The 13,115-nt window shown below is 40.3% G+C and overlaps 1 protein-coding gene across 4 annotated transcripts; it reads left to right on the top strand.

Moving 5' to 3' along the window:
* The first annotated feature begins 1,872 nt into the window (after positions 1-1,872).
* Positions 1,873-11,676, top strand: LOC135634202 (serine carboxypeptidase II-3-like). 4 transcript variants are annotated; one of them, XM_065144512.1, is made up of 8 exons: positions 1,896-2,393; positions 2,475-2,582; positions 2,648-2,925; positions 3,011-3,271; positions 3,344-3,462; positions 10,913-11,008; positions 11,100-11,205; positions 11,383-11,676. In XM_065144512.1, exons 1-8 carry the CDS (start codon positions 2,027-2,029, stop codon positions 11,524-11,526), a joined length of 1,479 nt encoding a protein of 492 aa, XP_065000584.1. In that variant the 5' UTR covers positions 1,896-2,026; the 3' UTR covers positions 11,527-11,676. The 4 variants fall into 4 exon arrangements, with proteins under 4 accessions (XP_065000587.1, XP_065000585.1, XP_065000588.1 ...); XM_065144515.1 differs by lacking the exons at positions 10,913-11,008; positions 11,100-11,205; positions 11,383-11,676 and adding an exon at positions 3,636-4,150 and having other exon boundaries at positions 1,873-2,393; XM_065144513.1 differs by lacking the exons at positions 10,913-11,008; positions 11,100-11,205; positions 11,383-11,676 and adding an exon at positions 3,627-4,150 and having other exon boundaries at positions 1,873-2,393.
* The last annotated feature ends 1,439 nt before the right edge of the window (positions 11,677-13,115 follow it).

Here is a 13,115-nt window from a genome sequence, read left to right as displayed (position 1 = left end):
TAATTCCCTGCAGAATATACAAGCTACCAGACCTACAAGCTTTCATAACAATAAGGGCACTTCTAGAAACTTTCATAACTCCACCTTCAACTGTGTATTTACATCCAAGGGCCTCTAGGGTGCCTAAAGAGATGAGATTCTTTTTTAAATCAGGAACATGTCTAACATTAGTGAGCGTCCTCACAATACCATCATGCATTTTAATTCGGATTGTACCTCTACCAACAACATCACATGCGGCATTATTGCCCATCAAAACAATTCCACCATTACAAGTTTCATATGTGAAAAACAAATCTCTATTGGGACACATGTGATAAACAACATGAATCTAAAATCCATTCATTTTTAGACCTCGTCCTGTCATCAATAGCAGAAAAAAATATTTCCAACAATCTCATCAGTTGCTACACTAACTTCAGCGGATTCAGTAGTTTTTTCAACAAATTTTTCCTTTTGCTTTAATTTATTTTTCAATTTAAAGCAATCAGATTTAATGTGCCTCATTTTATGACAATATCTGCATTCCAAATTTCTATGTCTGGATTTAGATCTAGATTTAGATCTACTACTATCAAATTCTCTTTTATCCATTCTCCCCCTAACAACTAGACCCTGATTCTCTTTACTTTCCCCAGTGATATTCCTGTCTATCTGCTCCTTAGATTTCAGTGCAGATTTAATTTCTTGATAAGAAACTGTTTCTTTTCCATAAATCAAAGTATCACGGAAATGCTTAAAAGATTGGGGAAGAGAACACAATAGTAACAAAGCCTTATCCTCATCATCAATTTTTGCATCTATATTCTCCAAATCCATAACCAAAGAATCAAACTTATCAAGATGCGAGAGTATAGATGTACCTTCAATCATCCGAAGCATATACAGACTCTGCTTCAAGTAGAGACGATTCTCCACTGTCCTCTTCATGTACAAGGCTTTAAGCTTATCTCACATGCTCTTAACCGTAGTCTCCGTAGCTACCTCCCGTAAAACCTCGTCAGAGAGATTTAGAATGATGCTTGATCGGGCCTTCTTATCCATACCCGCAAGCTCTTCTTTTGACATATCATCTGGAATGCTCTCGGCTCCCTGTAGTACCAAATCAACTCCGTCTTGAACTAGAATAGCCTCCATCTTGAGTTGCCACAAGCCGAAGTTGACATTTCTGTCGAATTTCTCGACAACAATCTTTGTTATTGTCATCGTTGCCAAAAGATCCCAGAACCAGGCTCTGATACCAGTTTGTTAGAGCTAGCCCCAGGAAATTTACCACAAGGTAATTTTGGCAACCCAACAAGATAATAAAACGGAAAGAATAAAAGCGAGACAAGAACACCAGATATACGTGGTTCGGTCAATTGACTTTGACCTACATCCACAGACGAAAGAGAAGCAAATTACTACTGCAAAAGATGGACAATTACAAATGCCTTAGGAAGATGTTCCTAGGCCATAAAGCATCCGAAAATACTAAACAAGAAAAACCAAACTATAAGTCCAAACTATTTAACTGAGTATGAACTTAAACCAAAGCAAACACTTAGGTTTTTCTTATGGTGCCTATGGTGCGACTTGTGGTGCGACTTGTGGTGCATCTGACTTCAAAGTCCAGACCCTTATTTATAGTTTAACAAGTCTGATTTTTTTGATATGTGACTATTGAACTTGCCGTACCTTCATTGGTTAAAGACTCTATTGGCTGAACTCAGCACATAATAATTGCCGTACCTTTTCTGAGCCCATAAAACTCTTGAAGAACTCAGCACAACACCACCACCTCTTTACATCTACAGATGATTTCATGGTGAACAACTTCGCCGGCTAGATTTGCACTTTGTAAAGTCTGGCACTAAACAGCTTTAATGCCGGCTTGCCAACAATTATTATTATCGTTATCCATGGGAAGTTTGCCATTAAGTACACTTTCTATCAGTTTTATCCTCCGGCTTTGACTTCATGTGGCTGGGTCTATAAATCGATTTAAGTGGATAGGAGGGAGCAAAGCTTAGGGACAGAGAGAAGGATGGCGATAAGGGGAGGCTTCCTGTGCTCCTTGGCATGCCTCTTGTCCTCCATTGCTGTCACTGCAGCTCTGGGAAGGCAGGGTGATGCCCTCGACAAACTCCGAAAGGGAGCTGCTGTTGCTTCGTCTTCCGACTTTGACACGTTCGCCTTCTCCGATCTTACGTCGAGATTGTACGCCGATTCCGGGTCGAAGGAGAACGACAGGATCGTCGAGCTGCCCGGCCAGCCCGCAGGAGTAGATTTCGATCAGTACGGGGGTTATGTCACCGTCGACGATCGAAGCGGACGAGCTCTGTTTTACTACTTTGCGGTGTCAGCGGGCAATCAGAGCAGCTCCAAGCCTCTGCTTCTCTGGCTTAATGGAGGTCTCCCATCGCCAGCTTCGTCATCTAGAACGAGCATCTCCATGATTTGGTTACTGATTCCAATTGTCTTACCCAGCGCAGGCCCCGGGTGTTCGTCCTTCGGGATCGGGGCGATGCAGGAATTAGGCCCCTTCCGCGTCATGAGCGATGGCAGCACTCTCTACAGGAATCCTTATGCTTGGAATTCAGGTAAGTGTTTCATGGATTCAGATGGTTCGTGAGTTGTGAACTTGATGTGGATGTTGTTGTTGCAGTGGCTAATGTGTTGTTCCTGGAGAGCCCGGCGGGCGTCGGCTTCTCCTACTCGAACACCACCTCGGACTACAGCAATAGCGGCGACAAGAAGACAGCAGAAGACGCGTTCGTCTTCTTGGTGAACTGGATGGAGAGGTTCCCGGAGTACAAAGGCCGGGACTTTTACATCGCAGGGGAGAGCTACGCCGGCCACTACGTGCCGCAGCTCGCCTACACCATTCTCCAGCAAAAGAACCAGTCCGCCGCCGGAGCTGCCATCAACCTCAAAGGGATCGCGGTAACCTCAATTCCGCCCTCTCGAACGCCTTCGCCCTCTCCCTGCGCTTCATCATCTCACGCTGCTCCCTTTCGGTCGATGGAAGATCGGCAACGCGGTGATCAACGACGAGACCGACAGCAGAGGAATCTACGACTTTTTCTGGACGCACGCGCTGATCTCAGACGCCACCGTGGAGGCAATCCAGAAGTACTGCAACTTCTCCCCCAACGCGGTGGAGGAACCCCCGCAGTGCATTGACGCTGCGCGTGAGGCCAACCAGGTGACCGAGGAGCTGGACATCTACAACATATACGCTCCCCTGTGCTTCTCATCCAATTTGACTTCCCCTCCAAAGAAGCCTTCGGTGCGTCTCTTCCAACTCCCCATCCCCTCTACTCGATTCCTCACATGTTTCTAATGCATGGAAGAGTTGCAGATCGAGGATTTCGATCCCTGTACGTCTATCTACGTCAACGCATACCTGAATGATCCGGAAGTACAGAAAGCTCTCCATGCTAACATCACAAGGCTCAACTACTCCTGGTCTTCCTGCAGGTGTGATGTTGTTGCACCATTTCATGCATGGAATTATTCTTGTTCTTGTTGTGATATCATCATCATCATCATCATCATCATGGAGTCTGAATCCATCATCCTGCATTCCCATTGGAAAAGTCCTGCAATAGAAATAGGTGATGAAGTCTCCTTCTTGGGTCAAGTCGTTGCAGAAGATGGTGTCTCCTTCTACGGTCAAGGTCATCCATCATCTCCTTTTCTTTCAACTGCCATCCATTAGTGCAGGGGATGTCACTTCAGGCTGTGGAATTCTGCAGTGCAGCCAAAAACTGCACAATCATAGCAAGCTCAAGGACGAACCTCCTGTGGTCAGAAGTGCAGATGACAAAAATCTGGAGAGGGGAATCAGGTGAGATGGCCTCAAAATTAGGATTCCCTTCACCAACCTCAGGTCCTCGAACAGACTGTCAAAGACAATAAATGAACACCCACTTAACTAGGATTCCCACTGCCCCATCTAATGGAATACTGCGCAACATCTATATGTATGTATGTATTGACTTGGAGAGATGCTCAGCTCCACCAGCAAGATGAGAGCACAGCAGCCATGTGCTTCTCCATGCTCATTGTTAATAAAGCTAGCATGACCTACAAGCCAATCATAAACAACAGAGAGGATCGATGTACGCAAACTTATACGAGAAAGAAAGATATTTCGATCACCCAAGATTAAGTAGGGAGAGTTTTTCCTAGTCATTATGTAGAAAGATGTGACGAAGAAGTCCAGCTGAATACGTCTCCCCTTGGAGTTCATGTCTCACTTCATCATTGAGTGAAGTGATGACTACTTTGGCACATGTGGACGTGGTTGGGAGGAATATGGTCTGATGAGAAAGAGATGGAAATTGGGATCGGAACCACGTCAATGAAAGGATAAACAAATGCGATGGATGATTCATGTGGTGGTGCGATGCCCCAACTCTTGTACAACCCAGTCATGTCACACTCCTCTAAATAGTGCTGCCTTCCTATGGACTTGTTGGGAAGAAACCCACGGAATAATTCTTTTCCGAAGAAACCTGTTAATGCAGAATAATTTTTTTTCCCTCTTTATGTATTAAAATAGGTTCCTTATCAAAATACCAACTTATATTAAAATGCTAATATCAATCAGCATAGTATAAACAATAGAGCAATAAATCAATCACACAGTGAGACCAAATCTTTTTAACGTGGAAAATCCAACGTGGGAAAAACCACGGGACCGTAGTCCACCTCAAACTTCCACTATCAATAATAATGATAATAGGTTTACAGTAGGTCTTCTCTAGAATAACTAGAGGATCAGAATAACATCAAGAACATAGATCTTGGCTCAAGAATAGCATATCTTCAGCACATAGGTGGATCTCCGAAGAGAATTCTAGGTCTCACAAAGTGAATATCACAGGAAAGTACCTTAGAGAGGGTAAACTGCAGATCAACACCGTTAGGATTGTAGAGTTTGCTGCAAGGATTCTCCACATAAAATTTGGGCTGAAACTAACAATGTTTGGCCACCGATCGTCAAGCAGAAAAACTCAGAAACCTTACTTTCTCTCTCTATTTCTCTCTCCTCTTTTCTCTTCACACCGCCGCACGTGCACGCTCTTACTCTAATCTCACCCTAATTTGGTTCTCTCTAATCTCCAATTAGTTGATTTGGGCTTATGGCCCAAATTGTCCAAGCCCACATATGGATTGGACCCAACAATTCTCCCCCTCCAGCTCATATGATGGGCTGTACCAAGCCCGCTCTTCGCCTACATGCTTCAAGCTTCTCCTTAGGCAAAGACTTTGTCAACATATCTGAACCATTATCATTGGTATGCACCTTTTCCAACTGTAATTCTTTCATCTCAAGCACATCACGAATCCAGTGATATCTCACATCAATATGCTTGGATCTAGAATGATATGTTGAATTCTTGGAGAGGTGAATAGCGCTCTGACTGTCACAGTAAATAGTATATCCTTCTTGTTTCAAGCCCAATTCCTGTAGAAACTTTTTCATCCATAAAGCTTCCTTGCAGGCTTCAGTAACTGCTATGTATTCTGCTTCTGTGGTTGATAGAGCAACACACTTCTGTAACTTAGACTGCCAAGAGACTGCTCCTCCTGCAAATGTCATCAAGAATCCCGAAGTGGACTTCCTGGAATCGGTATCACCTGCCATGTCTGCATCTGTGTACCCTTCTAACACAGGTTCATCATCACCAAAACATAAACACAACCTGGAAGTACCTCTTAGATATCTTAATATCCATTTCACTACTGCCCAATGTTCCTTTCCAGGATTTGAGAGAAATTGGCTAACAACTCCAACTGCATGAGCTATATCTGGCCTAGTACAAACCATAGCATACATCAAACTGCCTACTGCAGATGAGTAAGGCACTCTGGATATTTCTTCTTTTTCTTTCTCACTTGTAGGACATTGTTTTGAACTCAGCTTGAAATGACCTGCAAGTGGAGAACAAACTGCTTTGGCTTTACTCATATTGAATCTTTCAAGAACCTTTTCAATGTAAGTCTCCTGAGATAGCCAAATCTTCCTTTTCTTCCTATCACGAAGAATCTTCATGCCAAGTATTTGTCTCACCGATCCTAAGTCTTTCATGGCAAAAGACTTACTTAGCTCTCTTTTAAGCTTTTCAAATTTTCCAACATCATGGCCAACAATCAACATATCATCAACATATAACAGTAAAATAATAAAATCATCATCTGAAAAATTTTTCATAAACACACAATGATCAGATGTGGTTCTATCATACCCTTGGCTCATCATAAAGGAATCAAACTTCTTGTACCACTGTCTAGGTGCCTGTTTGAGTCCATATAAGCTTTTCCTAAGCTTACATACCAGATTTTATTTTCCCTTGACTTTGAAACCTTCTGGTTGCTCCATGTAAATTTCTTCTTCTAAGTCACCATGAAGAAATGCTGTTTTTACATCAAGTTGCTCAACTTCTAAATTCAAGCGGGCAGCCAAACCAAGAACAACTCAGATAGAGGACATTTTCACAACCGGAGAAAATATTTCTTCAAAGTCAATACCTTTCTTCTGACTGAATCCTTTCACAACTAGTCGTGCCTTGTATCTTTGTTGTGAGCTATTATTTTCAGTCTTCAATTTATAAACCCACTTATTCTTGAGAGCTTTCTTCTCTTTCGACAGCTTTACCAAGTTATAGGTGTGGTTCTCAAGCAAGGATCTCATCTCTTCTTGCATGGCTTTAACCCACTCACTCTTATTCTCATGTAGAATAGCTTTTTGGTAAGTTTCTGGCTCTCCCCCGTCAGTAAGCATAACATACTCATGTGGAGGATATCTGGTAGAGGGTTGTCGCTCTCTAGTGGATCTTCTCAATGGAATCTCAACTAGTGGTGGAGGTGCCTGTTCAGTTGGTTCAACATCATCAACTGTAGGTGTATCATCACTAGTATTCTCACCACAATCTTCTTGTTCATCTCCCCCATGATCATCATGAACTACAGGTGAAGGAACTGGACCCAAACTCCAAGGAATATAAACAGAGGTTTCTGGCTTCTCAACATTATCACCATCATCAAACAATTGGTCTTCAAGAAACACAACATCTCTGCTTCTAATAATCTTCTTGTTCACTGGATCCTATAATCTATACCCAAACTCTTCATGATCATATCCCAAGAAGATACATGCTTTTGCCTTATTATCAAGCTTGGACCTCTCATCTTTGGGAATATAAACAAATGCTTTACACCCAAAGACTCTCAAATAATTATAAGATATATCTTTTCCTCTCCATACTCTCTTTGGAACATCACCTTGCAGAGGAACTGATGGAGAAAGATTTATCAGGTCAACTGTAGTTCTTATAGCCTCCCCCCAAAATGACTTTGGTAACTTAGCGTGGGAAAGCATACACCTAATCCTTTCTTCAATGGTTCTGTTCATCCTTTCTGTCACACCGTTCTGCTGAGGAGTTTTAGGAACTGTTTTCTCAAGCCTGATACCATGGAACCTGCAATAATTCTCAAAAGGACCCTTGTACTCGCCACCATTATCTGATCGAACACACTTTAGCTTTCTGCTAGTTTCTCTTTCAACATTGACATGAAACTCCTTGAAAGCATCGAGTACCTGGTCTTTAGATTTCAAAGCAAAAGCCCAAACTTTTCTAGAATGGTCATCAATAAAAGTAACAAAATAAAGAGCACCTCCAAGAGTTCTAGTTTGCATAGTACAAACATCAGTATGAACTAAATCAATAACATCATATCTTCTAGATGATGGATATGTCTGAAATGCAACTCTATGTGTTTTTCCAGCTAAGCAATGATCACAAGATTTAAGAGATGTACCTTGCAACTCTGGTAAGAACTGCTTTCTAGCAAGAGTTTGAAGTCCCTTCTCGCTGATATGTCCAAGCCTCTTATGCCAAAGATCTATACTTTCACCTTTTCGAATTGCATTAATCTCTCCTTTGTGTAGCTTAGCTTCCATGACATAAAAAGAGTTAATCTTCTTTCCTTTTGCCACAATTAGAGAACCTTTAGTGAGTTTCCATTTACTTTCACCAAAATAATGTGCAAAGCCCTCATCATCAAGTCTACCTGTAGATATCAAGTTAAGATGAATATCTAGAACATGCCTTACATCTTTGAGTATCAATTTGCTCCCAATACTGGTCTCCAAGCAAATATCTCCAATACCCACAATCTTAGATGTACCATTATTTCCCATTCTGACATTACCAAAATCACCAGCATTGTAAGATCTAAATAAATCACCATGAGAAGTAATATGAAATGAAGCACCAGAGTCAATTACCCAATTACTGTCCTGAGCTACAAGGCTAACACAACCTTCATCACAGACAATAGTGATATTACCTTCAGCAGCAACTGTATTGATCTCTTTCTCATTTTTCTTCATTTCATTCTGTTCTCGCTTCCAAAACCTACACTCTTTCTTCATGTGACCTGGCCTATTACAGTGAAAACATTTGATATCTCTTCTAGACTTGGATCTTCCTCTATAACCATATGGATTTCTGCTATGACTTCTTCCACGTCTTTCTTGTTTTTCAGTAACAAATGCACTAGAAGAAGATTCACCCTATTCTTTCCTTCTTGCATCTTCATTTAGCAAACTGTCTTTAACCATATCTATGGTTAGAGTCCCCTTTGGCGTGGAGTTACAAATAGTCACCACATACGTTTCCCAACTTTCTAGTAAAGAGCTGAGAAGTAATAATCCCTGCATCTCATCATCTATATTCATTTTCATAGCAACCAACTTGTTTGCAAGACTCTGAAATAGGCTTATGTGCTCAACAATGTTACCACCATCTTTATACTTCAAATTTACAAGCCTTCTGAGGAGAGAAATTCTATTTCCCACTATCTTTTTCGCAAAGAGATTTTCTAACCTTTGCCAAACAATATCAGCTCTGATTTCATCTGAAATATGCTCATGCAAGTTTATATCCATCCATCTTCTAATATAGGCAATAGCTTTTCTATGTTGAACTTCCTATTCTTCATCGTCCATAATAGAAGGTTTATCTTTAACCTTGATAGGCTTATACAAATCTTTGCAACAGAGCAAATCTTTCATCAGACGCCTCCAAATGGAATAATTTGATGAGTTCAATTTAATTATACCATCTGACTGCTCCATTTCAATCACACAAAAAAACTAGCACCAAACAACTTGATGCTCTGATACCACTTGTTGGGAAGAAACGTGTTAATGCGGAATAATTCTTTTCCGAAGAAACCTGTTAATGCGGAATAATTCTTTTCCCTCTTTGTGTATCAAAATAGGTTCCTCATCAAAATACCAACTTGATATCAAAATGCTAATATCAATCAGCACAGCATAAACAATAGAGCAATAAATCAATCACACAGTGAGACCAAATCTTTTTAACATGGAAAACCCAATGTGGGAAAAACCACGGGACCGTAGTCCACCTCAAACTTCCACTATCAATAATAATGATAACAGGTTTACAGTAGGTCTTCTCTAGAATAACTAGAGGATCAGAATAACATCAAGAACATAGATCTTGGCTCAAGAATAGCATATCTTCAGCACATAGGTGGATCTCCTCCAAAGAGAATTCTAGGTCTCACAAAGTAGATATCACAGGAAAGTACCTTAGAGAGGGTAAACTGCAGATCAACACCGTTAGGATTGTAGAGTTTGCTGTAAGAATTCTCCACATAAAATTTGGGTCGAAACTAACAACGTTTGGCACCGGTCGTCAAGCAGAAAAACTCATAAACCTTACTTTCTCTCTCCTCTTTTCTATGCACGCCGCCGCACGCTGCACGCTGTTACTCTAATCTCATCCTAATTTCGTTCTCTCTAATCTCCAATTAGTTGATTTGAGCTTATGGCCCAAATTGTCCCAGCCCTGGACCCAACGGGACTTTAGCTTGTACCACATTCTTGCACTTTGGGGAAGAGAAGAATAATGGCAGAAACACTAGGTGAGGGAGGAAACAGGACGAGCCATAGGTAGGGAGAGAAGAAGCTAAGATCCCATTCAGATCATGAACTGAGAGATAGGAGCTCTGTCATGATTCAAGAGAGTTGCTTTTTGTTCTTGTCTTCCTTCCTCAGGGATTGTCTTGGATGAACTTTTGTGCTGAATGATTCTTTGATGCTGGAATCCAAGAATGCTTGTCCTGCCTAAAGGCAAATGCTAGAAGAGAGTTTATAAAGGGGGCTAAAACAACTCAGTCAAAGAAGTTCAGCTTGAACAAAAAAAGTTAGGTCAGAATAGTTTGATTTTGATTATTTAAACATCAATCAATGATGATCATACAACAGTACTGCTGTGACATGTATCAACATGACATCCTGTGATGTCAAATTGTTTCTTTCAAGGGTGGCTTTAAAAGTCATGATAAAAGGACAGGGCATGAACTATTGGGCAATGGAAGCTAGTTGCTTTCATGAACAGTGCAAGTTGCAATCGATTTGAATTAGCAAGAAAAGAAGAGGAGAGAAGCAACAAGGATGTTTGATAATGATACTGAGAGACACAAATTGGTTTTCAAGAGAGAGACACATATTTATCTCAATTTTTTTTTATATATTTTTCACCTAAAATATCTCAATTTTGTTTATTCCTACTCCCCACCATGCATGGGAAAAATAAGATTGCAAACAAATGCCTTTTATTCTCACAAGTCGTATGCATATAATATGTTGACTTCTTTAATTTCTTTAATGATTTACTTTCATATAGCACGAACTTTCACATAATGTTATATATTTCATTTCATGAGCTTATATTTTGCAACCCCTTTACAGCTCTCTGATAACCTTAAGGCACTCCACAGTTTCCATGATATTAAGCCTTGATTGATGTCATGTCATGTCTCCTAATGGTGACTTCTCAAACATTTCTATTTAATTTTGTGATCAAACTTGCTGATGAAGCAGTGTAATATTATTGACGAATTGGGTGGACAGTCCTTCTACAATCCTACCAATAATTCAGCAAATTCTAGCTCATGGTTTACGGGTTTTGGTGTACAGGTAAAACCTTTTTACCTTATTGAGATCTTCAACATGAGTCTATTTTGCCATAAATTTCTTAATGAGTGATCATAGCAAATGAAAATTGCAGTGGTGATATTGATGGTAGAGTTCCTGTTACTTCCACAAGATACTCTCTAAATGTACTAAATCTTCCAATCGAGTCCCCATGGAGATCTTGGACAGTCAACTCTGAGGTAATCTCTTCAGGTCCACTTATTTTGAGCTATGCATGTTTCAAACACAATCTCAACTCTAGTAAATGTCTTTTTGTTGGTCTAAAATGAGAAGCCAAATATAGCCTCTGTTACTTCCATATTTGCTTTTCTTTACCAAAAATAAATACTAATCTGATGTCAATTGTGTATGAATAGGTTGGTGGGTACACAATGGTGTATGATAGGAATTTGACATTTGCCACAGTAAGAGGAGCAGGGCATGAGGTTCCAAGTTATCAGCCAGCTCGAGCACTGGTACTCATCGACAGTTTTCTTCATGGACTGCAGCTTCCAGCCTGAAGGACACAAGAACTTGACACTATGTAATCTAGGAATAAAATGATTGTGAGGACAAGGATCCTTGCACTACTACTAAGTAGTTGAATTCCACCAATATAGAAACACTCAATAAACATGCAGGATTTATCATTGCATAATCTTTCTCCTTCACTCTCTCCTCTCTCAGTGATGTGTTTGATTGCAAGTTTACTATCAATAATTCATAGTCCTGCAGTAGCAAAATGTTTACTCTGTTAGTGAACACCAATGGCATGACACTTCCAACTATTATATATTGGCATTATGAGTACAATCCTATACCATTACAGACATTTAATCTGAAGGAACATGTGCATATTACTCTTGTTCTAAATCTACATGAAGATGTAGAGACAATTGCTACCTTTTCTAATTTCTTGCCAAAGTTGTATTAATTGCTCTGATAGTGATTCACATATATAAGCAGCTACTGGGCAAGATGAACACAGAGAACAGAGCTATTTGGTTCTTAGATTAAGAGAACTTGAGTTAAAGAACTTGTAGTTTTTGTTTGCTTCATGACTTTACCAATTATGTATGCCTCCTTTTTTTGTGAAATATTATTGTGACTGAAACTAAGATATTATTGCAGCTCAATCAGAAGCCAATTAGTAGTGCTGAAAGTTATTTTCTGAGATCAAAACTTATATTATTGATACCTTTGCATATCACTTTCAAGTGGCATTTTTCTCATGTGTTGTAGTTTGTGTTTCTATGTACATATAACAGTTAAATGATATGAAATATGACCAAGCAACATTACTACATGATTCAGTGGCGAGTGACACTGTTCCTCTGACTGCAGATTTCTCAGCATCAGCATTATGTTCACAACAGTGGCAACCCACCACAAAGCCATATCATGCTAATATCTAATGGAAATGACTGAAAACCCTTGATGTTATTTCTAGGGACTATTTTTGAACAGAGGGCAGAATTATCATGTCAACCCACAACTAGATTTCTCGATGCTCAAGAATGGAAGACGACACTCCTCACAGTGCATGCACGTACTCCATCGAATAATACATGGCTTAGAAGGATAAGACGGTGAATGAGAAGACCATACGTACCTTTTATCTTTAGCATCACCGATTCCTTTGTAATGAAAAGGAATATGTGATGATGCCATCTAACTTTTGGCTAAATAACAATGTTTGTGGGAAACAGTGTCAGCAATGGTGAGAGTTCGCAGTGCAACACAAAGATCATTGCGCTTTTCCTGCTCGCAGAGATGAGTGGGATCAGAAGGAACTCCACTAAAACCCTAATGCAGCGGTGGGCGAACTAGTCTTCGATTCATCGTTGACTATAGCTTCGACTTTTACTTCCATGTGTAAGTTCGTCATGTACGTCCACTTCTACTTCGTGACAACTGCGTGGAATTCTCATCTCTCTACTGCCTTAAGATCAACTTACCGGATTGATTCAACATCTATGATAAATACATTCATGCATAGGAGAACACAGCAGAGACCGTGCTAAATGATGATTTTGATGGAGGTGCAGGTGTTCATCCTTTAACGACGTGATCCGGACTGCAAGTTCTACCACAACCTTGTTACAGGAAG

This window comes from Musa acuminata, chromosome BXJ3-3 (genome assembly GCF_036884655.1).
Source record: "Musa acuminata AAA Group cultivar baxijiao chromosome BXJ3-3, Cavendish_Baxijiao_AAA, whole genome shotgun sequence".
Taxonomy (NCBI): domain Eukaryota; kingdom Viridiplantae; phylum Streptophyta; class Magnoliopsida; order Zingiberales; family Musaceae; genus Musa; species Musa acuminata.
Note: the sequence above shows the minus strand (reverse complement) of the source record. Positions and strands in the feature narration are given on the sequence as shown.

Excerpts from the sequence above, each read along its gene's own strand:
- LOC135634202 (XM_065144512.1), top strand. The coding sequence starts at position 2,027 with ATGGCGATAAGGGGAGGCTTCCTGTGCTCCTTGGCATGCCTCTTGTCC. Across the intron at positions 2,394-2,474 it reads GCTTCTCTGGCTTAATGGAG|GCCCCGGGTGTTCGTCCTTC; the intron begins GTCTCCCATCGC and ends TACCCAGCGCAG. Across the intron at positions 3,463-10,912 it reads TACTCCTGGTCTTCCTGCAG|TGTAATATTATTGACGAATT; the intron begins GTGTGATGTTGT and ends CTGATGAAGCAG.